At 40.7% G+C, this 27509-nt stretch overlaps 1 protein-coding gene across 1 annotated transcript; it reads right to left on the minus strand.

Annotated features, from left to right (window-relative positions):
- Positions 1-1343: 1343 nt before the first annotated feature.
- Positions 1344-3947, minus strand: LOC141587965 (uncharacterized). Its single transcript, XM_074409426.1, has 4 exons — positions 3909-3947; positions 2791-3323; positions 2064-2733; positions 1344-1958 (listed from the first exon to the last, which is right to left on the minus strand). The coding sequence occupies exons 1-4, from the start codon at positions 3945-3947 to the stop codon at positions 1344-1346; spliced, it is 1857 nt and encodes a 618-aa protein (XP_074265527.1).
- Between the last annotated feature and the right edge of the window lie 23562 nt (positions 3948-27509).

Here is a 27509-nt window from a genome sequence, read left to right on the forward strand (position 1 = left end):
TAATCATAATGAAACCACCAATCAATCATGTAATTAATACTGAGTAGGGAAACCCTTCCTGGAATGCAAACACAAAAGCAAACGATCTAGCAGCTGTCTCAAAACCTCTCTTCTACGAACCCTTCTCCTATACACATAATCATACAATCATTACCACAACAATATAATCATAAAAACCCCCAATCCCCAAATTAGGGTTTAACCAAAGTCAACCAAATACTATAAAAACGGTATGTTGGACTTACCCTTGACGCAAGGATCACAATGATATAAAGAACAACGAAATCCGACTTCTTTAGCTCCAGGATTTGCCAATAATGCGAATGAATCGAACAACGTAGTTTGCAATCTCACTTTTTGTGTATTAGGTTTGTAAAAAGTGTGTAGGAAATATAACGGAGTATTATATATATTAATCCGCATTATTAATAAAACCCGTCAAATAATACCCGATAACCGACTTACTCGATCGAGTAAGTCTCATACTCGATCGAGTGCCACTTACTCGATCGAGTGCCAAGGCTACTCGATCGAGTACCCTACAGGCAGACTACTGTTTCGCATTCCAAACATACTTACTCGACAGAGTAAGACTCACTCGATAAAGCACCCAGAGACTCATAAAACCGTAGTATTACACTGGTGTCCAGATAACTTGAGTGGACAGTGATATTCCTGTAGAACAACAAAAGGTTATCAAGGACATACGTTCTTATTCCAACAGTTCGACCTGTGGTTACCTCATTATTTACTGGCTCAGCAGATACTTGTGTATCTTGAGTGACATTCCCATTAATATTTGTGTTTTGTTTAGGACTTATATTACCAGTGGGTGTGTTTGATAAAACATTAGTTGGTGACACTATCAGTGTAGATGCAGCAGGATTAACTAAAAGGGAACTATCATTTAAACTTAGTCCATGAAATGAAAACTCATCTTCTTTAAATACTATATCCCTACTTACAAAAATCTTTCTAGTATTAAGATCATACAACCTATATCCTTTTTGATTGTGAGGATAGCCTAAGAAGACACACTTCCTAGCCCTTGTTCCAAATTTATCTGAATAGGTTGGAGGCATTGTAGAGTAATAGCAACAACCAAACACTTTTAAAATAGTATAATCAGGAGTAGTACCATATAATAACTCATAGGGAGTCTTCCAATAACCAATAACAAGAGAAGGCATAAGATTAATAAGATGTGTAGCAGTCAGAATGCAATCACCCTAGAACTTAATTGGTAAGGAAGCATGAATTTCTAAGGACCTAGATGTATCCAAGAGATGCCCATGCTTTCTTTCAACACGACCATTTTGCTGTGGCCTACCTACTATACTAGTCTAATGCAAAATACCCCTTTCCTTAAACAAATAGCCACAAGCATGATGCAAGAATTCACTCCCATTATCACTTCTAATCAATCTGATTTTACCAGTGAACTGTTTTTCAATGTAAGTAAAGAAGTCTTTAACTAAACCAGGAACCTGGTCCTTAGTCTGAAAAACAATGGTCCATGTACTTCTAGAAAAATCCTCTAAAATGGTCAGAAAAAACTTTGCACCAGAAAAAGCAGGGGTCTTGTAAGGACCCCAAACATCCATATGAATCAATTCAAAAATATAAGAAGCTCTTGAATTACTAATAAGAAATTGTAACAAATGATGCTTTGCCAAAATACACGTTTCACAATAAAAATTAGAAACATTAGCATTACGTACTTTTTGAGCAAACTTCAGTTTATCCATAGAAATATGTCCTAGCCTTGAATGTAACAAGGATACATTTTGAGTTGCTTTATTACAGAGTCCTAAACTTGAATGAACAGAAGAACTTTGAATTAAACTAGTAACTACAGCAGCTATATGCTTTATTAAGCTTTGAGTGAAAGTATCCTGAAATCTATACAAGTCACCTATCCTTTTCCCTGTTGCTACACATTTTTTACTGGAAAGGTTCTGAAACAGACATTATTGAGACAGAAAAACAACAGATAAGGAATTATTATTAATCAATTTACTAACCGATAATAAGTTCTTCTTGAAATAAGGGATTAACAATACATTTTTTAAGGTTATATCTGATGTTAAGTGAACATTACCAGAAACTGTAACAGTCTTACTTGTGCCATCAGGCAAACCAATGATCACTAGCGGTGTTAAATTTTTTATATCATGCAATAATTTTATGTTGTATGTCATATGGTCTGAGGCACCAGTGTCCGTTATCCAGTCACTCAAACATGTAAAAGCATGAGCAGAATGAGCATGATGCATACCTGCAAAATTAGAGGAGGAAATGCCCTGATTAGAATCAAAGATACGTTTTAAGACCTGATCCACCACAGATGTGACCAAACCCTCAATCACAGAGGTATCAAAAGAAACAAATTGAGATGTGTTTGTTTTAGTATTCTCATTGCTACCATCAATTGGGGAATAGTCCTCCAAAACATCAACAGCATTTGCAGATTTCTTGAAAGTATTATTGCCATTTTTAGTGGAATTCCTCTTTCCTTTTCCTTTACCATTCTTCTTAGGGAAACCAACCACCAAGAAACACTTGTCAGATGAATGACCTGTCTTACCACATGAAGAATACTTATTAACCCAGAAACAGTCCTCAAGATTGTGATTATTCATCTCACAATGACTGCAATACTTAGCACCAGAGGAGGAAGTACTCTGATTGTTAAACTTCTTGGCAGGAATAAAAACATCTGAAGCTTTATAACTGGCATAAGCAGTAACATCAGAGATATTATCAACAGCATCAGTGAGTTATTTTTACTTTTCTATCTTCTGTAAGAGACCTAAAACCTTACTGATTGAAGACACTGGATCCATAGAAAGGATTTGTGTCCTAACTGTATCATACCCAGTATTAAGAGCCATAAAACATTTGATCAACTTGGCATGTTGACCACGAGAATGCATTCTTTTGAGTAAAGAACATGAACAAGTTGCAACTTTACCACAAGAACAGTCTGGTACAGGATCCAAACTGTCTAAGGTTTCCCATAAATGGTTCATTCTTCCATAATATTCAACTAGAGAAGAATTTGACTGAGAAGTAGCATTCAATTCTTGTGTAAGATGATAAATCTCAATAGAGTTAGATTGTCCATACCTTTTCAGGATCTCATACCATAATTCCTTGGCAGTTCTGATGTACTTGAGATTTTCACGAAGGGGCTTATCAATGGAATTGAGAATCCACTTGAGAACCATGAGATCACATCTGATGTGCTGATGGTACTTCTTGTCTGTTCTTGCAGGCTTGACCAAAGAATCATTGATGAAACCATCTTTGTTCTTTGCAGCCTAAGGATATCATGTTTCCAACTAAAGAAATCAAATCCATCAAATAATGATGCAGTAAGTTAAGAGAAAGGCTGATCAGATGATGAAAGATAAAGAGGATCATCGTAGTATTCATAAGAATCTGAAGTTTAATGTTGTTCAGGCATTGTGTTTGAAAATATTATAAGAGAATGTTTTTTAAAAAAATGGAAAATTTGATGAAGATATAAAGAAAAAGATGAAGATAAAAGAGATTGTTTGAAGATGTGAAGGAAGAATGATGAAGATCGTATGAATGTTAATGATTGATGCGGAAGCGTATGATTCTTGAGTTCAAGAATCTGATACCATGTAAAACCTCAATAATCTTGTATTGATGTACTTGTTGTGTTTGTTAATAACGGAATTGTGTTGATGTAATATGAAAGCTTTCATTCATAAAACTTGTATCTTACAATATGATTTGATCTGCTATTTATATACATTGATAAACCGACTTATCCTAACTTTCTATAACTAATTATAGTTAGGATAACTAATCTAAGTTGTTAAGTTGTTAGTTAGTCATAACTAACTTTGCTAACTAACTTATACGTCAATACATACCACACCAATGGTAACATTGAGAATCTTTGCACTATTCATGCTTGTAGGAAATCTTTGATATAATCTTAATTTATAAGTCAAAATATAGTCATGTGAGATCTTGTTTGATTTAACGTCATGAATGTTATAAGAATATCAAGTTTTTATAATTGTTAATAATGTGTAACTAAAGATATTCACGTTGTAAAACGTGTCTCGACAAGTGTGAAAAAGTCAATGTTACCATTGGTGTGGTATGAAGGGAGTACATTTTAAAGGGTCCCCATAAATTCACGGAGACAATGTACTGTGATGCGGAGTTTCTATAGGACCAAAATATCCCTCCTTTTTGTTTCTACCATTTAATATTCAAAGACATTGTTCAATGCATAGATATAAAGTGATCATGAACACAATCTTCATTTTATTAATATAAGAACATTTACCCAATCCTGGTGAAGCCATGCCATTATTTAGATAATTTAATATGACATCACTCATGATTTATTATTTTCCATTTAAAACCTATTTACAAAAAAATTATTGAAAAGGTACGAAAAAAAAACCCTAATGCTCTCTCTTGAAAACCTAATACCTCATCCGTCGAGGTTGATCCGACAAATCGATCGACAAAAAAATTCAAAATGCAACAATCCAACCACATGACAATGGCAGATCATGAAAACATGGATGTAAACAATGCTGCTGCGGAAGTAGGGAACCAACGTTTGGCTGGAGGCACTGTGTCTTACAAGGATTCCCTAAATCATGGATCATCCCCCTCTTTTGCGATTCATCAGGGAATGAACTTTATGGTCACAAATAACATGGCTTATGAAGAGGAATCTGATGATGATGATGTGGATGAGGAAGGGGGATCAATGGATCCGACATGCCCAACGATCCTGCTATCTAAAGAAGAGAAACAAAAAATCCGCCAACATTGGAAAGACACCCTTATAATCAAAATGTTTGACAAAAACATTGGGTACTTTACTTTGGTGAGGCAGTTAAAAAAGAAATGGGAATTGAAGGGAGGACTAACACTCATGGATGTTGGTCATGCATACTACGTAGCCCGCTTTACCAACAGAGAGGACTATGCATTTGTCCTTACCCAGGGACCGTGGATGATAGGAGACCACTACTTAACCATGAGAAAGTGGGTGCCCAACTTCATTGCAACAGATGAGCCAATCAAACACTTAACAACCTGGATACGTATTCCTCATTTATCAGTGGAATACTTTCATGAAGAAATTCTAAGAAAGATTGGTAGTAAGGTAGGCAAGGTCATCCGTATTGACAAACCCACAGCCTTAGCGGAACGAGGACAATTTATTCGTATGAGTGTGGAAGTGGATTTATCAAAGCCACTACTTTCGAAATTCCGTATGAATAGCAAGGTTTGGATTATCCAGTACGAAGGGATATGGCAAATATGTTACAAGTGTGGACGCCTAGGTCATAATGATGCGAATTGTCCACGTTTTAGCCAAAATCAGGCAAACTTGTTAGTCCATGAAGAAGCAAATAATCAGGAGAAGGTTATTGGGGCACGGGTTGGTGAGCCACAAGGTGGAGGTTCTGATGAAGTGTATGGATCGTGGATGCATGTAAAGAAACAAATTCATAGGAGGAATCCTAGTGGAGACAGTACTAAGAGAGGACATGAACAAGGTCCACAAGTAGCTAAACAACCTAATCCACCTATCAAGATATAAAACAAGGAGACATAAGATGATCAAGGAGTACGAGGTGAAGGTGATGGGGCTATGAGACTGGGTAGAAGAAACCCTAATCAGTCCACTGATCGTCCTGGGGTAAAGCAAACTGCATCTAAGGTTGAGTCTACCAAAAGAGGAACCATAAATGGATCTGGGTCTAGGTTTAACGTCCTGATGTCATTAGAACAAGGAAATGAGAAGCCTTCTGAAGGTATGAATAAGGACCTTCTAGTGGACTTGGATACGGATGGAAACCATGAAACCAGATTAGGTACGCAAGATGATGTTATTCCTTCCCCAAAATCTTTGACGAATATTTCAGTGGACATGAATAAGTCAAATTTCCTAAATAGGAGGGATTCAGAAGTGGAGAATACAAATCAAAATATTGGGCAATCTTCGGATTTAGGCAAAAATAATCACTCAGTTATTGAGAGAGATCCTTTTATTAGGCAAGAAATCTCAAAGGAGGTTATTATGGTAGAGTCCAATTTGGCTCAGGTTCCTATTATTGAGGGTGAGGCAATCTTTGATAAGATTATGAATCAACCAAAATCTCATCAATATAAACAGTTACCTAAGCCAACCAAATTTCCTAAATATTCATACCTTAACAAGGAAAATTTAGAGAATAACAAGAACTATGCGTTGGTCTATAAAATTGCTAAAAAACCTCTCAAAAAACACAGTCGCCCCGTCCTGTCTCCTTTATCGACCAACAATGGATCACTCCTTCTCACCAATCAACATACCAACAACACACTACTGCTACATCCCGCCGTCCCATCACCTTTTCATAGACTCCCCGATGGAAAACCCAGTCATGACAGTGGGTCTGGCGCTAGCCCATGTGACGGAGGTCGAGATCGAAGCCTTTCTTCCCCCAACGACGATGACTCCGGACTTGTTCATGGAAGTAAAGATTGCACCTCAGGTAATGATGGTGCTCAACAAACTCTCTGAGGCATTTATGTCCTCTATGGCTATCAATCCAACTAACCTTATGGATAGATAATCAAATCGTCTTAATGAGCGCCCCCCGCTCAGTTTAATGACATGGAATGTCCAAGGGGCAGGTAGCACTTCATTCCTAACGATGTTGAAGGAAATTATACGGGTAAATAAACCTCAGGTGTTGGCGTTGGTTGAAACTCACATAAGTGGGGAAACTGCACAAAGAGTTTGTGATCGCATCAACTACGGAGGGAAGACAAGGGTGGAAGCAGAAGGATTTAGTGGAGGGATTTGGCTGTTCTGGAAACCAGAGAAGGTGAGTGTTACTCCAATTATCCATCATTCTCAACACATAACAGTAGAAATTGCTAGAGTTGGAGAACTTCCTTGGTATTTTTCTACTGTTTATTCGAGTCCAGACTGGGTTAAAAAAGAGGAATTGTGGAGGAGTCTAGAGGAGTTTGCAAGGGCACATAATCGTCCATGGCTAGCCATGGGAGATTTTAATGATACCAGGTTCGTACATGAACGGAATGGTAACACAGTTGCCACCAGGAAGTGGGCACGGCTTGACAGAGCTATATGCAATTCATCTTGGCGGGTGATGTTTGCGGAAGGATCACTACGCCATTTGGTTCAAAATCAATCTGACCACTGCCCCATATTGGTAAATACTAATGGTTTTGCTCCAATCCCTGCAATTTTGAAGCCTTTCCGATTCCAAGCCGCCTGGATGTGTCACGATAAATTCTCTGAGTTTGTCAAGCATAATTGGCGCAATGACCAGCCACTAATACCATTTATTTACAACTTTGCGGAGGCTCTTCAAGGTTGGAATAAGAATGTTTTTGGAAACATTTTTGCTCGAAAACAGAGCTTGGAAAGAAGACTACTTGGGGTACAAAAAAGACTAACAAGGGGAGGTCCTAGTTACTTGTTTAAGTATGAGATGAAACTTAAACAACAATTAGATGATACACTCAGACAGGAAGAGTTACTTTGTTTTCAAAAATTTAGAATGGAAGCCATTTGTGACGGGGATAGGAACACGAGGCTTTTTCACCTCAGTACTATCATCAGATGCAAGCAAAACCGCATTGAAGGTCTACAAGACGAAGATGGTATATGGGTATGGAACGCGGATGAAGTGAAGGGAATGGTTCTCGACTTTTTCAAGAAAGCCTTTGCGGGGCAGCCTACAGTAACGAATTTTGACAGGGTAGCTCGGGGACTATTTCCTGAACTTACGGTGAATGAGAAGCAAAAATTGCAGCGAGATTATACTGTATCTGAGATCCAGTGTGCCCTTAACCAAATGTCCCCATATAAGGCTCCGGGACCGGACGGTTTTCAAGCAATCTTTTATCAATCTCAATGGGAAACGGTGTCACCTAGTCTTTGTCAGATGGTTTTCAACGCGTTTCATGAAGGAGATATCCCTTCAGGCTTGTGTGATACATTCTTAACCCTCATTCCTAAAGTTGAACATCCTAAATGGGCATCTCAGTTTAGGCCAATTGGGTTGTGTAATGTCTCCTTCAAAATTATCACAAAAATGATTGGTAATCGTTTGAAACCGGTCTTGCCAATCCTGATAAGTCCAATGCAATGCAGCTTCGTACCTCGAAGACAAATATCAGACAATGTCATATTAGTTCAGGAAGTTCTTCATTCCATGAGAGGAAAGAAAGGCAGAAGGGGGTTTATGGCTTTAAAACTTGATTTGGAAAAAGCTTATGATAGGTTAGAATGACCATTCATCGAGCACACTCTCACTGATATGGGCCTCCCTCAAAGGATGATTGAAGTCATCATGAAATGCATTACCTCGTCATCTTTGAACATACTGTGGAATGGTGAGAAAACAGAGAGCTTTGTGCCCACACGGGGTATAAGATAGGGAGATCCCCTATCACCGTATTTGTTCACGATATGCATGGAAAAACTAAACCAACTAATTATGGAAGCAAATAGGAACGGACAGTGAAAGGGTTTCAAAACCAGTCGTGAGGGCCCTTTCCTAACCCACCTATTCTTTGCGGATGATATAATTTTCTTTGGTGAAGCCACTTTGGAACAGGCACGAGTGATTAAACATACTCTGGAGGCTTTTTGTGCAGCTTCTGGGCATAAGGTGAGTAATTCTAAATCACGGGTTTATTTCTCATCCAATACACCTGATGATATGGCTGAGGATATTACGCGGGAATTGGAGATGACAAGGACGAAGGATCTAGGTATTTATTTGGGTATGCCAACGATAAATGGTCATGTTACTAGGGACACATTTGATTACATTGTACAAAAAATTTACAAAAGATTATCGGGTTGGAAAGCAAAACATATCTAGATGGCAGGGAGGGCAACTCTGATCCAGTCAACCCTATCAACCATACCCGCATATGTAATGCAAACCGCAAGGCTCCCCCGTACTAGTTGCAATGAAATTGATAAAAAGGCGAGAAGGTTTCTGTGAGGGAGGAGACCAGGAGAAGAAAGGCCTTAGTCTTGTTTCGTGGGATATGGTTACGCAGGAAAAGGAGCGAGGAGGCTTGGGGTTGAGATCAATGCGAAAAGTTAATGTGGCATTCATGGCAAAGCTAGGGTGGAGAATGTTATTGGAGCCAAACTCTCTGTGGGCTCGAGTTTTGAGGCACAAATATTGTCAAGGCATATGTGATATTAACATGTACGAACAAAAACAAAATTGCTCAAATGTGTGGCGCGGAATCACTGAAGCTATTGAGACAATCAAACAAGGTGTCAATTTTTCAATTGGCAATGGTAAAAACACCTTTTTTTGGGAACACAGATGGGCACTTGACCGGCCTTTGGTAGATTTGGTTACAACTTATATTCCACCACACCTGCAAGGAGTACATGTGGATGAAATGTGGGATGCTAACACGGGGTGGAAGTGGGAATGGTTTGCTGAATACCTACCATCTGATATCCTCCAAACTATTGCAACTTTTGAAGTGGTGGGGGGTATTGAGAATGACGACACTCTGTTCTGGGCACCAACTCCATCAGGACGATTCACTATAAAGTCAGCTATCAGAATAATTCGTAATGAACAACCTGAGGAATCTGATTCGTTTTGGAAATTACCATGGAGAACTTGGGTACCTCAGCGCATTAGGCTCTTCTTATGGCTTATTTTACATGACAGAGTGATGTCTAATTCCAACAGGGCAAAACGTGGTTTTATTGAGGACCCAACTTGTGAGGGGTGCGGATTGGCAAAAGAGACTACCTTGCATCTACTTCGAGATTGTGGCCATGCGCGTAAGGTATGGAGTCTGTTTTTTTAACACACAAATAACCAATTCTTTGCGACAATATCTTTGTGAGAGTGGGTTGTTTCGAATTTATCAGTGCCTAGGAACATGGAGATGGATACTTGTCCAACAACCTTTGCTATTGTGGTCTGGTGGTTATGGAGATGGAGGAACTGCATGAGTTTTGGACGAGGTGAGGATATCCCGCCATATCCTCTCTTTTCTTATACAACGTATTTGGGAGGTAAGGAATGCAAAAGCATCAACTGATTTACTGGCAGAGTCGGATAGACAACGCTACCATGAGATTTTTGTGAGATGGGTGGCACCACCAGAGGGGTGGATTGTTCTGAATATTGATGGAGCTTCGAAAGGAAATCCAGGTATGGCCGGAGCAGAAGGCGTTTTTAGAGACTCAGCAGGCAACTTTTTGCTTGCTTTTGCTGAAAGGTTGGGAGTGGCAACGGTGACTCGGGCTGAATTAATGGCTTTAAAGCGGGGACTGGTACTTGCAAAAGAAAGGATGTTCCCCCGGATGATCATTCAAACGGATTCTTAGGTGGTGGTTAGAATGCTAGATGCAAGAGACGAATTACCAGCAAGCCATGCTCATCTTGTTCAGATTTGCAAGTGCTTCTTGAACGACCATCCATGGAGAAGTGAGATACACCACATTTACAGAGAAGCGAATGGTTGCACAGACTGGCTGGCAAATGTTGGTGTCGAACAAAACCAACAAGTGAGGATATGGGAACCGGATGAGGTGCCTGATCATCTGTTCAGGCTGATGTAGCAGGACGTTGGGGGTGTGTCTTGGCCAAGAGTTGTGCCCCTGACATTTTCGTAGTTTTGTTTGTTTTTGCCTTTTGTTTGTTTTAATTTGTGGGTAATTTCCATTTTCTAATCACCAAAAAAAAAAACTATTGTATTTATTTACCGTAAACGTATTTCAACGTCAATTGTTACCAAAGTAACTTTTAGAATATGTTTATTATATTAATTAGTTTGTACCATTTTAATACAAACTATATACAAATGAGAATAGTTTATCAATAAAATTCCAATTTTATAAAACTCATGCAAGTATTTCTTATTCAATGTAAAATGAATCGACTTTTTTTTTTTAATTTATAGTAACCGTATAAGCGTTATTATGTGTTAATAAAGTATATATATGCATATAAAATGAATTTTTTGTTGAGAATATTGTGCTTTTGGCTGAAAAAGTAAAATTTGGGTTTTGTACAAGGTAAAAGAAGTTAATCACCACTTACACGGTATACCGAGTAATATTGAGTACATTTAATAATGATATAATAATAAAGTTTTTAAAAACAATCCCGTGCAATTTGCACGGGATTAAAACTACTTATAACTTATAGGTTTATCCGGTGGTGGTGGCTGCGATGGTGGTCTATTACATACTAGATTTCATGCCCGTGCGTTGCACGGATTGCAAATTTTGTTTTTTTTGCTTTTGAATGAGCTTTTGATAAATGTAAATTCTTCCACGTGAAAAATGTAAATATACCATCGTAAAATTACTCATGAAAAGTTTTATGTCCTAAAATCAATTTACAATTACAATAGAGATAGAGTAACCCATTTATTTATATGTATTTAGTATGATAACTCTAATCCCTATATTTATTTTTTAACCGCAAGCAAAGTCCATGAAGAAGCAAGAATTAGTGTACAACTAATTAAAAATCAGAGTATAACATGAAATATTTTTAATATTTTTACTAAGAAAAGAAAGAAGCAAAGACTTCACAAATGTTTCTCTGTATTATACTGCTTCTACGTGTGTTGTCTATTCATTATTATCCTTGCATGCTACATCAGGTTTAATTTATTAATTAAATTACACGTGCAAATTTCATTAATGCATACAAAATAACTTAAATATAGAAACCAACAATGTTATACATCAAAATCTTGACTTCGTTGTAAGTAAAATCATCCTTGCCAATGAAGTTGATTCTCATAAAAAAAGTTTATAATCTCCTATGTTTATGTTGGCTATATGGCTAAAGCAAAGTGTCAAATTGAGAATTTGGCCGGTATAAAGTTCATCAATATAATAAAAAACTACTCATATGTAGTGTTCTCAACCTATAGCTATTGAATAAGACAATTTTATATTGTAAGACGGTTTATATTTGTAAAGCTATTTAATAGTTATAAATGAGTTGTTTTTATATAAAAGAGGATCGATTAATTTGCAAAAATAAGAATAATTTGTATAGTCTAATAATATTAGAGGAAACTTAAAAAAGTGATGGTATATTACAAAACTACTGAAAAAGATAATTCACCTTACCGTATAAAATAAATTATTCACTGTTAGTCGAATATTCCTTAAATATTTGACATTGTATTTTAGTATATATTATCTTTGTAATTATCTTGTTTCCTATGTTTAGCTAGGTTGTTAATATTGTTACCTTATTTCTAGGATTGTATCTAGCTAGGTTATCTGATGTAAACTATATATTCACATGAATGGAAACGTGAAACCCTCAAGGGATTACACAATCTGACATGGTATCAGCAGTCTAGTCGATCCCCTGCTTCTTCCTCTTTGCCTATTTTTTTCGAAAAATAACATTGCAGTCACCGTTTGTTTCACAAGCATGACAAACGGCACCAGTGAATCCTCTTCCAAACCCCCTTTGCATCCCGTTTTCACCGTCACCAACATCCAAAACAAGGTCCGTGTCCTTGATGGCACAAAGGTTACCTACGCGTGTTGGGTTCGCCTATCCAAACTTCACGCACGCGGTCACGATGTGCTTTCTCACATCGATGGTACAGCGGCTCCGTCTAAGACGGACTCGTCTTATTCTGACTGGTGCAAAGTAGATGCACATGTTCTCCAATGGATATATGGTACGGTTAGCGATGATCTCCTTCCTCGCATTCTTGAAGACGAATCAACCGCTCGTGAAGCTTGGCTCCGGGTTGAGAATATCTTCAACAATAACAAAGGAGCCCGTGCTGCTGCCCTGGAGTCCGAGTTTAATGCCCTTAAACTCGCCAATATGCCGTCTTTGGAGGCCTATTATCAACGTCTCCGGGAGCTTGCTGAGATGCTTAAGGATGTTGATGCTCTGGTCACCGAGCGGAGGCTTGTAATTCAACTGGTTCGTGGTCTACCAGGTGAGTATGACACGGTTGCTTCTTATATTAATCAAACATCTCCCAACTTTAAGACCGCTCGTAGCATGCTCGAGCTTGAATTGCATCGTAAATCTGGCACCGATGAGCCCGCCGCTGCCTTGGCAGCACCCTCGGCCCCTCCTACTGACCCGTGGGTTGACCATACCCCAAAGACCACCCAATCTGGTCCCCCACGCTCATCCAACCAGAATAGTAATCACAATAATAATCGTTCGAATCATCGATACAACAATAATAGCACTAATAATCACAATAAAATTTTTAGTAATAATAACTCAAATACTAATCAGCCTCGCCAGCAATACCCCTCGGTTTCACCCCTTTCGACTTACCCATGAGGACCACCACCCAGCTGGCCCACTCCCTGGACACCTCCTCCATGTCCCTACCCCACTTACCCTGGATGAGCTCCGTCTTGGCCGTATAACCCACAGCAGCAACAGCCACGTTCTGGCTCTTTTCGCGACAATCAGACGCGTCAAAATAGGCAAGCTTTTGTGATGGAAAACGAGGCTCCTCAACCCACGGACTTAAGTCAGGCTTTTCAGGCTCTTTCCATCCAACAGAATATGGATCCGTGGTACATGGATACGGGTGCGTCATCTCACATAACTTCTGATCCAGGTATGCTTTCATCTCCTTCTAATTCGAGCAAAATTCGTTCTAATTATGTCGGAAATGGCCATAGTATTCCAGTTTTGGGTTCGGGAACATCCTCTATAAATGCTAATACCCGTACCCTCCATTTACGCCATGTCCTTCATGCCCCTAACATTATAAAGAACCTCATATCCGTCCGCCAATTCACCAAAGACAATAATGTTAGTGTCGAGTTTCATCCTTTTTGTTTTTCTGTGAAGGATATTCCGAGTGGGAAAACGATTTTGCGGAGTGACAGTCATGGCGAGCTCTACCCTATGTCTGCTGTCCCTACTACGAGTCCACCTTCACCAACGGCTCTCCTGGTCCACAGTCCCGATCTTTGGCACTCACGCCTTGGACACCCCGGGGCTTCTACTTTACGTACTTTACAATTATCGAGTCGTATTGGTTGTAATAAGCAAAACAATTCTAGTATTTGTTCTTCTTGTCAAATAAGCAAACATAAACGATTGCCATTTTATGATTCAAATTCACAAACAATTGCTCCATTTGACATTGTGCATAGTGATTTATGGACATCACCCATTACCAGTAAACATGGCTATAAGTATTATATGGTCTTAATCGATGATTTTTCTCACTTTGTATGGGTGTATCCTATTCAATTTAAATCTCAGGTGTATGAAAAATTCCTCCAATTCCATGCCTTTGTCCATACGCAATTTAATGTCAAAATCAAATCCTTTCAATGTGACTTGGGAAGGGAATTCGATAACAATTCGCTCAAAAATTTTGCACATAAAAATGGTTTAGTCTTCCGTTTCTCGTGTCCACAAACTTCTTCTCAAAACGGTAAGTCCGAGCGAATGATTCAACGCCTAAATAACATAACCAATGTCCTTCTCCAACACGGCTCCGTTCCCACACACTTTTGGGTCGATGCCTTACACGTTGCTACCCATCTTCACAACATACTTCCCACCTCCACTCTACAAAACCGTACCCCATCTTCAGTTCTCTACCTTCGTCACCCATCCTATGACCACCTTCGCATTTTCGGTTGCGCTTGCTACCCAAATGTCTCTGCCACACGGCCACATAAACTAGCCCCACGCTCCGTCAAATGTGTCTTCTTAGGCTATCCACCGAACCAACGTGGATATCGATGTCTTGATCTAGCCACTGGTAAATTAATTGTGTCACGTCATGTTGTCTTCGACGAAACTGTTTTCCCGTTCCAGGAAACATCCCCACGAACGACCCTACCAGACTCGACACCCCTTCCACCCTCCCTTACGCACACCCTTCATCCAGCCCAACCCACCACCTACACCCGGCCTCAGGCCCAAACACCACCTGCCCAACCTGTAACACCCTCATACTCCAAGTGCCTTACCAGGACTACCCAGGTATAAAGATGTTACCATCTCGGTTCCCCGAGGCAATGATAATCATAAGATAATAACGAAACAACATTTAAATAGTATAAGTTTAGTGAATAAGATACAATCCAAAACCAAATACCAAAATACGGTTACATGTTCTCAAAACCAACTGTCTACTCAACTAAATGAAATGTCTATTAAACTACTCAGGCTACAGCGGAAGACTATCATCTGAAAGTGGCACATCCCAGCTATCCCATGTAACTCGACTCATACCTGCTCAACAACTGCTCACCATCTCCGAATGGATCACCACAGTTTTTAAAACAATAAACGGGGTCAGTACTAATCACACACTTTATATAATCCAACAATACAACAAACAACACAGCTCAATCATCACAGATATACTCCGAACTCCATTCCCAACTCCACAATACTGACTACACACTAAAGTGTGTAGCCCTGCCAGAGTGCCCATCGCAACAGGTCACTCCATGCCGCCAGTGGGGGACTGCAACCGTTCCAACCTAATCCCCGCTCATCTCCGTTGAGCGATAAACCCAAATTCCTTAATGTGCACATCCCTTCTGTGGCGGGTTCCACAGAAGGCGAATAATGGGCGTGAAGTCATTCCCGCAAGTGACTCCTCTCAGCCAGGGACGCGCCCCGAAGAACACAGACAGATAAAAACAATCACAACTACTAAACAGCAATCAACACCAACAACCGTCACAATACTCGTATGATAACAATCAACAATCACAAATCACCACCACATATTATGGGACTAATACTGAGTAGGGAAACCCTACCTGGAAAGCAACGCAGTCAGACGATCTCAACAGCTGTTATCAACAGGCCTCTTCTGCGAATCCTCTTCCTAACATACAATCATACAATTACTACCAATCAAGAAATACAACAAAACCCCCAAATCCCCAAACTAGGGTTTAACTAACTTTAACGAAATACCATAAAAACAGTACGTAGATCTTACCCTCGACACAAGGATCACAAAGGTATAAAGAAAGACGAATTCCGACCTTCCAAGCTCCAGGATTTGCCAATAATGCGATTGATGCGAAGAACGTAGATTGTTTTCTCTTTTGAAAGTAATTAGGTTTGTAAAAGTGTATTAAGAAAGTGACGGAAGTGTTTATATATTGAATCGCATTATTAACAAAACCCGACAAATCATCCCCCCGTAAACCGGCTACTTGATCGAGTAGCTGACATACTCGATCGAGTGCCGCCTACTCGATCGAGTATCGAGGTTACTCGATCGAGTACCCTACAGGTCAGAAACTGTTTTTAAAATGCAAAACACCCTTACTCGACAGAGTAAGGCCCACTCGATAGACTACCCAGAGACTTATAAAACCGTAGTATTACAGTCTTCCCTCCTTAAAAAGAACTTCGTCCCCGATGTTCAAACCACAACAAAACAAAGACACACACTACTACACTCCCGACTCAACAACCAAAACAAAACTCAACATGAAACATGTTACTAACCCCAAACTCAACCCGACTCAACCACAACAAACATACCGACACAACATAAAAAGGTATAAAAGCTCTTAAAAACTCTTCGCGATCGTCTCCTACCCCCCTAAAAGAAACAAGGTTACGTCCCCGTAACCATACATACCTGATCAAAAAGGAAAGGGTAACGCTCTCTCATAGTCTCCTCTGCCTCCCATGTAGCTTCCTCAGACTCATGATTAGACCAAAGGATCTTAAGCAGAACTGTCTCACCACTCCTAGTCTTCCTAACCTTCCGGTCAAGAATCTGCTTAGGCACCTCAAGGTATGACAAAGACTCATATAGCTCTAAGCTCTCTGCCTCTAACACATGTGACAGATCACTCACATACTTCCGCAGCTGAGATACATGAAACACATTATGCACCGTGTCTAACGCAGCTGGCAATGCCAAACGATATGCAACCTCTCCAACCCGCTCTAAGATCTCATAAGGCCCTATGAAATTCTGACTCAGCTTGCCTTTCTTCCCAAATCTCATAACCCCACGCATAGGAGACACTTTCAGAAGGACCTTATCCCTAACCTGAAACTCTATATCCCGGCGATGTAGATCTGCATAACTCTTTTGCCTATCCTGAGCCGCTCTCATCCTTTCCCTGATCATCTTAATCTGCTCAACCATCTCATGTACTGTAACACCCCCATATCCAGAGGAGCCTTAACTAAGCCTTCCTTAGCATATAAGGGCATTACCATCTCGGTTGCCCGAGGACAGTAATAATCAAATGTCGATAAAAGAATTATTATGTTATATTACAAGTGATTTAAAACCAACTGACGATATAAAAGATACAACTCAAAGGCTACTCGCTATTACTATCAAATCTCGTGAAGACTCATCCCTGCCCGGACTCCAGCTATCAACGATATGAACACTGCTAAGACAATTTGCTCACCATAAGGGATCACGGCGGACACATAAAACAACAAGACAACCACACAAGGTCGATGCGAGATAAGATACAACAATGCCAACAACACCTAACAATACAATACAACACAATCAGTCACACACAAGCACACCCACACCGATCAATCTCGTCACCGATCGTCCTTTCGGACAAGCCTCGCCCGGTGGGGGACAAAGAACGTACCCACCAAATCCCCGCTCATCATACCGAGCGATAACCCTGTCCCATTAATGTGCATATCCCCTCCCGTGGCGGGTTCCACGGAGGGCGAAACTAGGGCGTGAAGCTAATCCCGCAAGTGACTCCACTCAGCCGAGAACGCATCTCGAGAACCAGAGACAACAATCACAATCAGCAACTGTCACAGTACGAATACAATATTACTCAACAATCACAATACAACCACAACGACTCAACAACCAACACACTAGACCATCTACAGAAACTGAGTAGGCGAACCTACCTTTAAGCAACTGCAACCAATCCATGCCAACATATGACATATCCAGCAATCAAGCAAAGCCTATAACCACAACACAATCATCTATTACTATCAAGCAAACCCTAATTGCAAGGACAAGGATACGAATGATGATGACGACATACGTACAAGGAGAAACCCGGCAAAAGACCGCTACCCGACTCAAGCTATGCTCTCCTAAGGCACAAGAACCTTCAAAAGGCTTCCATGGAGGTTTTATGGTGAAGGGAAGGGAAAGAGGCGACTAAAGGATAGAAGGAATGAGGCGGAAATGATTTGCGGATTCAACAAAACGCGATTAAAAACCCTCGCTGAAAACCCGATACTCGATCGAGTTCCCCACGTACTCGATCGAGTGACCCCCTACTCGATCGAGTAACCATGCTACTCCATCGAGTAGCCTCTACTCTATCGAGTACCACCCATAACTCGTAACCCAATAAGATAGCTTTGGCACGCACTTCTAAGAACTATTCCCGCTCCCAAGGTCAGTCAACGCTGGTCAAAGGATCCCTAAAAGGGCGGGTATTACAGTCTTCCCCCCTTAAAAAGAACTTCGTCCCCGAAGTTCAACTCACCTACCTCAACACACAAGACACGGGAAACAACGACCTCACCACTCTTTCGACACAAGTCACCTACTCCCCTGAAACGCCATCCCCCATGTCATCATCATCATTATCTAACGTTCTAAATATATGTATATGTATATCGGCTCTTACAAACTATCGTCTAAAACACCGACCTTGCAATGCAAACCAACACCAACAACGATCGCTCGTCATATTACGAGATTACTCCATTCACTAGTAACAACTATCAATACGAAACATATCTCATATCAACTTCATGCCGCACAACTATACCACCATGTTACTCAACAATGCAATTCTACTACGACACATTGCACCACAACTATCTCTTTATGACCATCTTTTAAACATACTATCAATTTTCACTTCAACGTATGAAATACTCAACGAACTAAAGTAGCCGATCACAAACTTCATACAAGCAATGTGACCAAGGTAATAGAAAGCTTTGTAAATAAACAACAAAACATTTTAAACAAACAACAACATAATTTCAAAATCAACCTTTATATCCCCCTTTTTATTTTGCGACATTACTCTTCCCCTCTAAAAGGAACTTCGTCCCCGAAGTTCACCACCCAATTACCACATATATTACCTATTATTTGCATCGTAACATAAATCGAAACCTTATACTGTTTATTATGGACATTACTCACGAATAATATACTCACTATATTAGAAAACGTGCACCAATCACCCGAATACCTAGCCGCTGTCGAGAAATCATGTCAAGCGTATCATTTGAATTTGTATATATAGAATTCAGTGAGATATAACTTGTAGACAAAACGGATGTAAAATGAGTGCAATTAGAATCATCACAACTCCATTATTCGCTGTAAATAAGTTCTTAAAACCAAGCACGACCTCCAACAATTGAAATGAACGGTTCAAACATGTTACTACTCGTTAATAACCATGTTAAACATCAAACATGCAATTATATAACCATCAAACAATTTTAATTTTTCAAAAGTTCCTGTAACAGTGCTACTCGATCGAGTATGTAGTGGTACTCGATCGAGTGCCCTGCTACTCGATCGAGTGTCTTGGCTACTCGATCGAGTAGCCCTGAGATCAGAATGTCTCTTTTCTGCCACACCTATAGCTACTCGACCGAGTATGGGGTACTCTGTCGAGTACCTATAGGTCAAAACTTTGGGAAACCTGTCATAACCAACACATATATATACAAAATCGGCACATAACTTGAGTCGGAATGACCTCCCGACTCACAAAATCCCGCAACAAAGTCAACTAGCAAATCCGGCCTTATGGCCAAGCATAAAAATCCGAAAATAAGAGTTCTAACTACTAATACTACTAACATCCAACACCAACGACTATAACCAAGAATAAAGAAATAGGAGTATCACTCCTGCTGCTGCTGCTGCTCCTCCTCCATCACCACATCACCACCACCATCGCCTCCCGAAGTCCCCGCTCCCGATGACCCAATGCCTGCATCAACTCCCGCTCCAGCTCCAGGACCTACATACCATGGGGTCAAGCCACCGTAAGCAAAGGACTGCGGCGTCCCCCAAGCTGACTGATCCACCCCGTAGGAGTGGAAAACCCCACTATAGTCCCCAACTCCACTCCACCAAACCGGATGCGGTCCCTCTGTCCCAATCCCCTGAGTGTACGCCATCTCATGCATATTCCTGAGTGTCAAAGTAGATGACACTCTCTCTGCCAAGTAACTCGATCGCATCTCCGGGGTGTCAAGGTAGGGGTAGCATGGAAAAGGGTGCTGCTGTGGTGGTGCTACCGGCCGTGGTCTAGTCTCAGCGGTCCTCTCTCTCACTCGACGGGGTCCTCTCCCCAACCTAGGCCTCTCCTCCGCTACCGCCGCGTTCTCCCCATTCCTCGGCTCGTGCATCACCTCGAGAATCGTGTCATCAATGAGGTAGGTCTGCAACTGGCGGGGCACGTCATCCTCCTCCTCCTCCTCCTCCTTGGAGTCAACAGCTGTCACCACCGGCTCTAACGGCTCGGTCGGTGGAAGGTGCTCTGGAGCCGGGATCCCCATCCAACTCATCCCCCACACTCTCCAGGCTAGGCTACCGTCAGCCAAAGTTCTCAACCATTTCAGGTCGAGATAGTAGTCCCGGTCCATCGTGGGCACCGGTGTAGCCAGAGGCACGTACTTCGAAGAAGCCTCAAAGGAAGTTAGCTTTTCAGCTAACCGAGTGGCGATAGCGCCACAACTCAGGTACCGGGAAGAGGCAGTAGCCATCAAAGCAAGGCTAGCGCAGACGATGGTAGGAGCATTAAAGACCACCTTCCTGGCCCGCTCCGGGTTCAAGTAGGACATCAGAAGCAACACCTCATGGTTGTTCAGTTTGCTGATATTCGGTCTATCATAAAGGAGGTTCGAGAGAGAGCGAAGAAAGATCCTCAACGTGACATGCTGAACATCATTAATCAGCATGTTGCTTGAGGTGGGAGCTGGCTTTCCGGTCAGACAGGGCATTAGGCGGCAGACATCGCACTCAGCAGGAATATCGGTAATAGAATCCTTGGGAGGCTTGGCCAACCCAAGGTGAGAAGCGAAAAGGTCCATAGTAAGCAAGAAACTGGTGTTCATCAACCGAAACTCAACGGTCTGGGCAGTTGGGTCATAACTAAAGGAGCTCAAAAACTCCAAAGTAAGAAAAGGGTAGGAATGTTTCCTCAGCCTATACAACCCCGTAAAACCCAAAGTCTCGAATATGTGACGGACATCCGTCTCTATTCCCAAATCAGTCAGAAGTGTGGTATCCACACACCTCGTTGGCCTCATTTTGCTTTTTTGCAAAGCTACAAAACGCTCTCTTTGTTTGAAATCTACAAACACAATCGAAGGGTACTCCGGTACCGCAGGTACCACGGGTCCACTCCCTTCCCCAATCTCAGGCTGTGTCACCCTTCCTCGTTTACTCTGACGGGTCCCTACGTTCGGTCTCGACATCTGTTTCAGCATAAAACTTAAACAAACTCGTATAGACATGTGAAGCACGTAATTCATACATTTGAACTTTGAATGCGAAGCTAAGTACACACGTCACCAACGAATTCCCAATTTGATATGCAAACTCAGTTTATAGCCACTCATGTTCAATAGTTGTGAAAAGTTTATCATGGTGAACACACATACCCAACCAATTCTAACATCCTAGCATGATTCAATTTTACTCCATACACACTCTTACTAACATGTGAGGTACTTGTACATGCTCATAGAAAAGTAATTTAGAACAAATCATCATCAACTTTCATTATTAGACACAAAATAATTCAATTAGGTTTGTCAGACGGTCTCTACAGCTGTAACAATTTTGACATATTCCCCATCAATTAACATTACCACTACTATATTGAAGTCTAACCTTTATTTAAACAGTCATATCCAACACCAAATTTCAACTATAGAAGACGAATTTCAATTTGGGGCACTTTTAAGACGGAGTTTTAAGACAACTTTTAAGGTGAAAATCATCAAAATTCATCCTTCAACATGATATGTACCATATACAGTGTTCAATTTCATCATATAACATGTAAAAACAACCCAAAATCAGTTTTGATTTTCGCAAACCCTAGAAAATTCGTCCCCAAATCGGCAATTTTTAGTCTATTTTACAGCAATTAATCACCAACATTCATGAAAGGAAAGCATGTGAATCATATTACAACAATTAAAATCAATAATTTGCCCATATGAATTGAAAATTTCAGATTATACCATTATTCCAACAAATTTAAAGCAACAAAAACATGTAAATAGGTAAGAGATCATACCTTTATTAAGTAGGAAAGTAAAAGAAGGAATTTAACAAGCTAATAATCCAAATAATCACCACCCAACACAAGAGAAAAGGAGAGATTTGTGAGAGAATTAGGGGTTAGGGTTTGAAATAAGAGGAAGGAATGAGGTGTGTAAGAGAAATAGGGGTTTTAAGAAACCCGTAAGAAGTTCGGTACTGTAGCCTACTCGATCGAGTGTCCAGGGTACTCGATCGAGTGCCCTCTACTCGATCGAGTAGGCGCTATTTCGTCGAGTATTTGCAGAAAATTTCCACATCCCGACGTCATAGCCTCCTAACTAGATCGAGTGAGGTCTACTCGGTCTAGTAAGCACTCACACTCGGTCAAGTATAGTTAAGTACTCGGTCAGAAATACGAAGTAAGTTGAAGATTCCTGCAAAAACAATATCGCGTGTCGATTCCAAACTAAGTTCGGAATTCGCCACTAGTCATTACACTTACATCGTTATTAACATTACTACTCACATATATCATATCGTCTCAACAATTAAGGTTTATGTCCTATTACGCTACAACAAATTTACCCAACTCGGCTTACCTGCTACCGAGTCATTCATAAGCATAATCACATCATCCTACCATACTTAAACTTGTCTTATCACATTACTACTAAACTCGCGTTCACATCAATATGAAACATGTAATTAACGATAGCTCATTCTTTCATATGTCATAAAAATATAATGTGTACTCTACATAGCAAATTAAAGCTTATTATGTTCAAATTTCATCATAAGCAAATTTTCGCTACACAAATCGATCGTTCCCCAGCGGAAAAATCTCAACCATTAAACAAGGCATATAAGCATTACTATATGCTATGTCTCATATTATGACTCAACAATTCTTTCACTATCATCCTTATAGCTATAAAAGGAATTATAACTCATATATGCTTACCGTTATTATCGACCTGAAGCAAACACTAACATGATCACTTTCATATCACGGCATACACTTTCACATTTTCACGCATCTCTATCAAACAAGCTCTTATCACGTTTCTCATAACCTTTGCTCAAACTCACTAATCGTGCCCAAAACTTCACTATACACCATTCAAACGTAACTACTATACCCATCTCTACATTAGCAAAGACTCAACCTCAAATAATTCCAACACAACTAACATACACATCACATATATACACACGGACTCCACATTCCCACACCCAGTGACTGGCTTAAGTACTATGGGGCCAAGATTTTGAAATGAGGGCGCCTACTCACCCAAAATCTAGCATCAGCTGGGGCTCCCATCGCACATACACCAGGTTCATTTTATTAGACTCACTAAGTTCATTAAGTTCATTTGTTACAGCTTCCAAAATCGTCTCTCTGATACCACTTTATAACACCCCCATATCCAGAGGAGCCTTAACTAGGCCTTCCTTAGCATATAAGGGCATTACCATCTCGGTTGCCCGAGGACAGTAATAATCAAATGTCGATAAAAGAACTATTATGTTATGTTACAAGTGATTTAAAACCAACTGACAATATAAAAGATACAACTCAAAGGCTACTCGCTATTACTATCAAATCTCGTGAAGACTCATCCCTGCCCGGACTCCAGCTATCAACGATATCAACACCTGCTAAGACAGACTGCTCACCATAAGGGATCACGACAGACACATAAAACAACAAGACAACCACACAAGGTCAGTACTGAGATAAGATACAACAAAGCCAACAACACCTAAAAATACAATACAACACAATCAGTCACACACAAGCACACCCACACCGATCAATCTCCGTCACCGACATCCCCTTTGGACCAGCCCGCCATGGGGGACGCAGCCGTACCCACCAAATCCCCGCTCATCATACCGAGCGATAACCCTGTCCCATTAATGTGCACATCCCCTCCCGTGGCGGGTTCCACGGAGGGCAAAACTAGGGCGTGAAGCCACTCCCGCAAGTGACTCCACTCAACCGAGAACGCATCTCGAGAACCAGAGACAACAATCACAATCAACAACCGTCACAGTACGAATACGATATTACTCAACAATCACAATACAACCACAACGACTCAACAACCAACACACTAGACCATCTACAGAAACTGAGTAGGCGAACCTACCTTTAAGCAACTGCAACCAATCCATGCCAACATATGACATATCCAGCAATCAAGCAAAGCCTATAACCACAACACAATCATCTATTACTATCAAGCAAACCCTAATTGCAAGTACAAGGATACGAATGATGATGATGACATACCTACAAGGAGAAACCCGGCAAAAGACCGCTACCCGACTCAAGCTATGCTCTCCTAAGGCACAAGAACCTTCAAAAGGCTTCCATGGAGGTTTTATAGTGAAGGGAAGGGAAAGAGGCGACTAAAGGATAGAAGGAATGAGGCGGAAATGATTTGCGGATTTAACAAAACGCGATTAAAAACCCTCGATGAAAACCCGATACTCGATCGAGTTCCCCACGTACTCGATCGAGTGACCCCCTACTCGATCGAGTAACCACGCTACTCGATCGAGTAGCCTCTACTCTATCGAGTACCACCCATAACTCGTAACCCAAGATAGTTTTGGAACGCACTTCTAAGAACTATTCCCGCTTCCAAGGTCAGTCAACGCTGGTCAAAGGGTCCCTAAAAGGGCGGGTATTACATGTACCATCTCTGGTCCTAGAACCACTGCCTCAGCACTGTCGTCCCAACAAATCGGACTCCTACATCTCTTCCCATATAAGGCCTCGAACGGTGCCATACCAATACTAGTGTGATAGCTATTGTTGTAAGAAAACTCTATCAAATCCACCCTCTGTTCCCAGCTACCACCAAAGTCCATCACACAAGCTCGCAACATATCCTCAAGAGTCTTGATCGTTGTCTCGATCCCCGATGCGTCGCAGGATGAAATGCTGTACTCATCTTCAAAGTTGTTCCCAAAGATTCCTGCAACTCTTTCCAAAACCGTTAGATAAATCTCGCATCTCTGTCAGATACTATGTCCTTAGGGACTCCATGTAACTTAAGCACATTCTTCCGATAAGCCATAGCCAATTGTGCCTTAGTCCATGTATCTTTCATTGGCATAAAGTGAGCTGACTTGGTCAGTCGATCCACTATTACCCATATCATATTGTTACCCTGTTGACTCTTTGGCAAACCCACGATAAAATCCATAGAAATGGATTCCCACTTCCACTCAGGTGCCTCTAAAGACTGAATCTGACCTTGTGGTCATCGTTGTTCCCCCTTTAACTCTTTGGCATGTCAAACAACGGGCCACAAACTCAGCTGTTTCTTTCTTCATCCCAGGCCACCAGAACGTGTTATTTAAATCCTTGTACAGCTTGTCACCACCTGGATATACTGAATACGGTGTACAATTTGCCTCTGTCATGATTGTCTTTTTCAGCTCCTCATCATTAGGGACACACCACCTACTGACACGTCTGTCGCGTACCTGTCAAAAATAAAACCTAACGGTCTCAACTAAATATGTAGTAGAGGCAGTCGAGTATCGAATCCACAGGGAGGAATGTAACTACAGCTATCTATTTCTAATTCCAAGGTAACAATTGGGGTTGATTAATTTTTGGTTCTAAACTACGGAGTAAAAGGAAGAGAAATAAGGAAGAGAGCAGTAAAGCAAGAAAATGATTTTAAACTATCAATAAGAGAGGGGCATGTCGGGACTTCGGTTCACTACGGTAGTACGACAACTCGGCAATAAATGACTCAGACGAACTAATTGTGAGACGGATATTAGAAGGTCCTTTCGGTCCACTTCCCACCCTAAAGTACCACTAACTTAACTTTCGTCCTCATTAGGGTAGTTTACTGTTTATAGCAGGCCTATTTAATCCAATCTTTCGATCCAGGGTTAATTGTAGCTAGTTTAATAGGTGACATAGAAGCGTGCACTCAACTAGGTCGGTGATTACAGTTATATTGCTATAGTGACAGAGTCTCTTATATCAATTCGTCTAATTCATTCACTACGTCGTCATCATTCTACCGTAGGTCCCCTAATCCCAACATGAAAGGAGATTAGCTACTCATGACTATCGATAAACTAACGACATACAAATTCCAGTGAGAAGACATAACGATATGATGATAAAAAGCAATGATAACAATTAGGGCAAGAAGAATAAAAAGCATAAAAACATGTAATAAACAACAAATGAAGGTTAATTAATATTAAGGAGGGAAAGAGAATTACAATCCGAGAAATTCCGGCGTAAAGAACGGAATCCGAAGAGCAATCTAACGTTGAAAAAGTATGATGTAGGCTAATGTGAAGGAATGTAGATATCGTCTAAGAGTAGAAGGAGATCAAAAGCATAAAAAAGATGCCTAATTAACCTAGTAATCCTCGGTTAAATAGGCAAAGTCTAAGTGTTTATTGCGTAATTAACAAAACACGGACTAATTAAAGCCCACAGACGGAAATCTTCTCGATCGAGTGGGCAAAACCACTCGATCGACCAGTATCTCAGCAGGAACTCCTCGATCGAACAGCAGGGTTCTCGATCGAGGACTTGATCAAAGCGATTACTCGATCGAGGAAGGAACCTCTCGATCGAGCTCAGGGAGCTTCAGGGACCATTCGATCGTCCTCCAAACAGCTCGATAGACCACTTGGATCTTCAATTCAGCTTGCGTCTTCACTCAAGTACCTCGTAGTGCGTGCAACGACACTTCTCAGTGCAACATCTCACCGGGATAATCCCGTCTCCTCTAGATGCATGCAAAAGGGCGAGAAAAGAGCATGGTTTCGCTACTTTTGCGATCATTCCTACGAAAAGGACAAAATACACCAAAGTAGCCAATTCGGGGCAAAATACTATAAAAATAGCATAGAATATGCATGGAAATACGTCTTTGAAATAGGCCAAAAATACTATACATTAGGCACGTATCAAATCTCCCCAAACCAAACCTTTACTCGCCCTCGAGTAAACTCAAAACTAAACTAATGGAACGGAAATGATAACTCGAGCTAGCTTAGCTTGTCTACTTGAACCAAACTAATGCAAGAAATCGATTAAAGCTAGGTAGTCAATACGCAAACGAATTATAATTTGTTCATAAATAAAGCGACCTATCGACCTTGCAAGACCAACAAAATGGACTCTCACGTGGTCACTCTTCTCTCAT

Source organism: Silene latifolia, chromosome 6 (genome assembly GCF_048544455.1).
Source record: "Silene latifolia isolate original U9 population chromosome 6, ASM4854445v1, whole genome shotgun sequence".
Taxonomy (NCBI): domain Eukaryota; kingdom Viridiplantae; phylum Streptophyta; class Magnoliopsida; order Caryophyllales; family Caryophyllaceae; genus Silene; species Silene latifolia.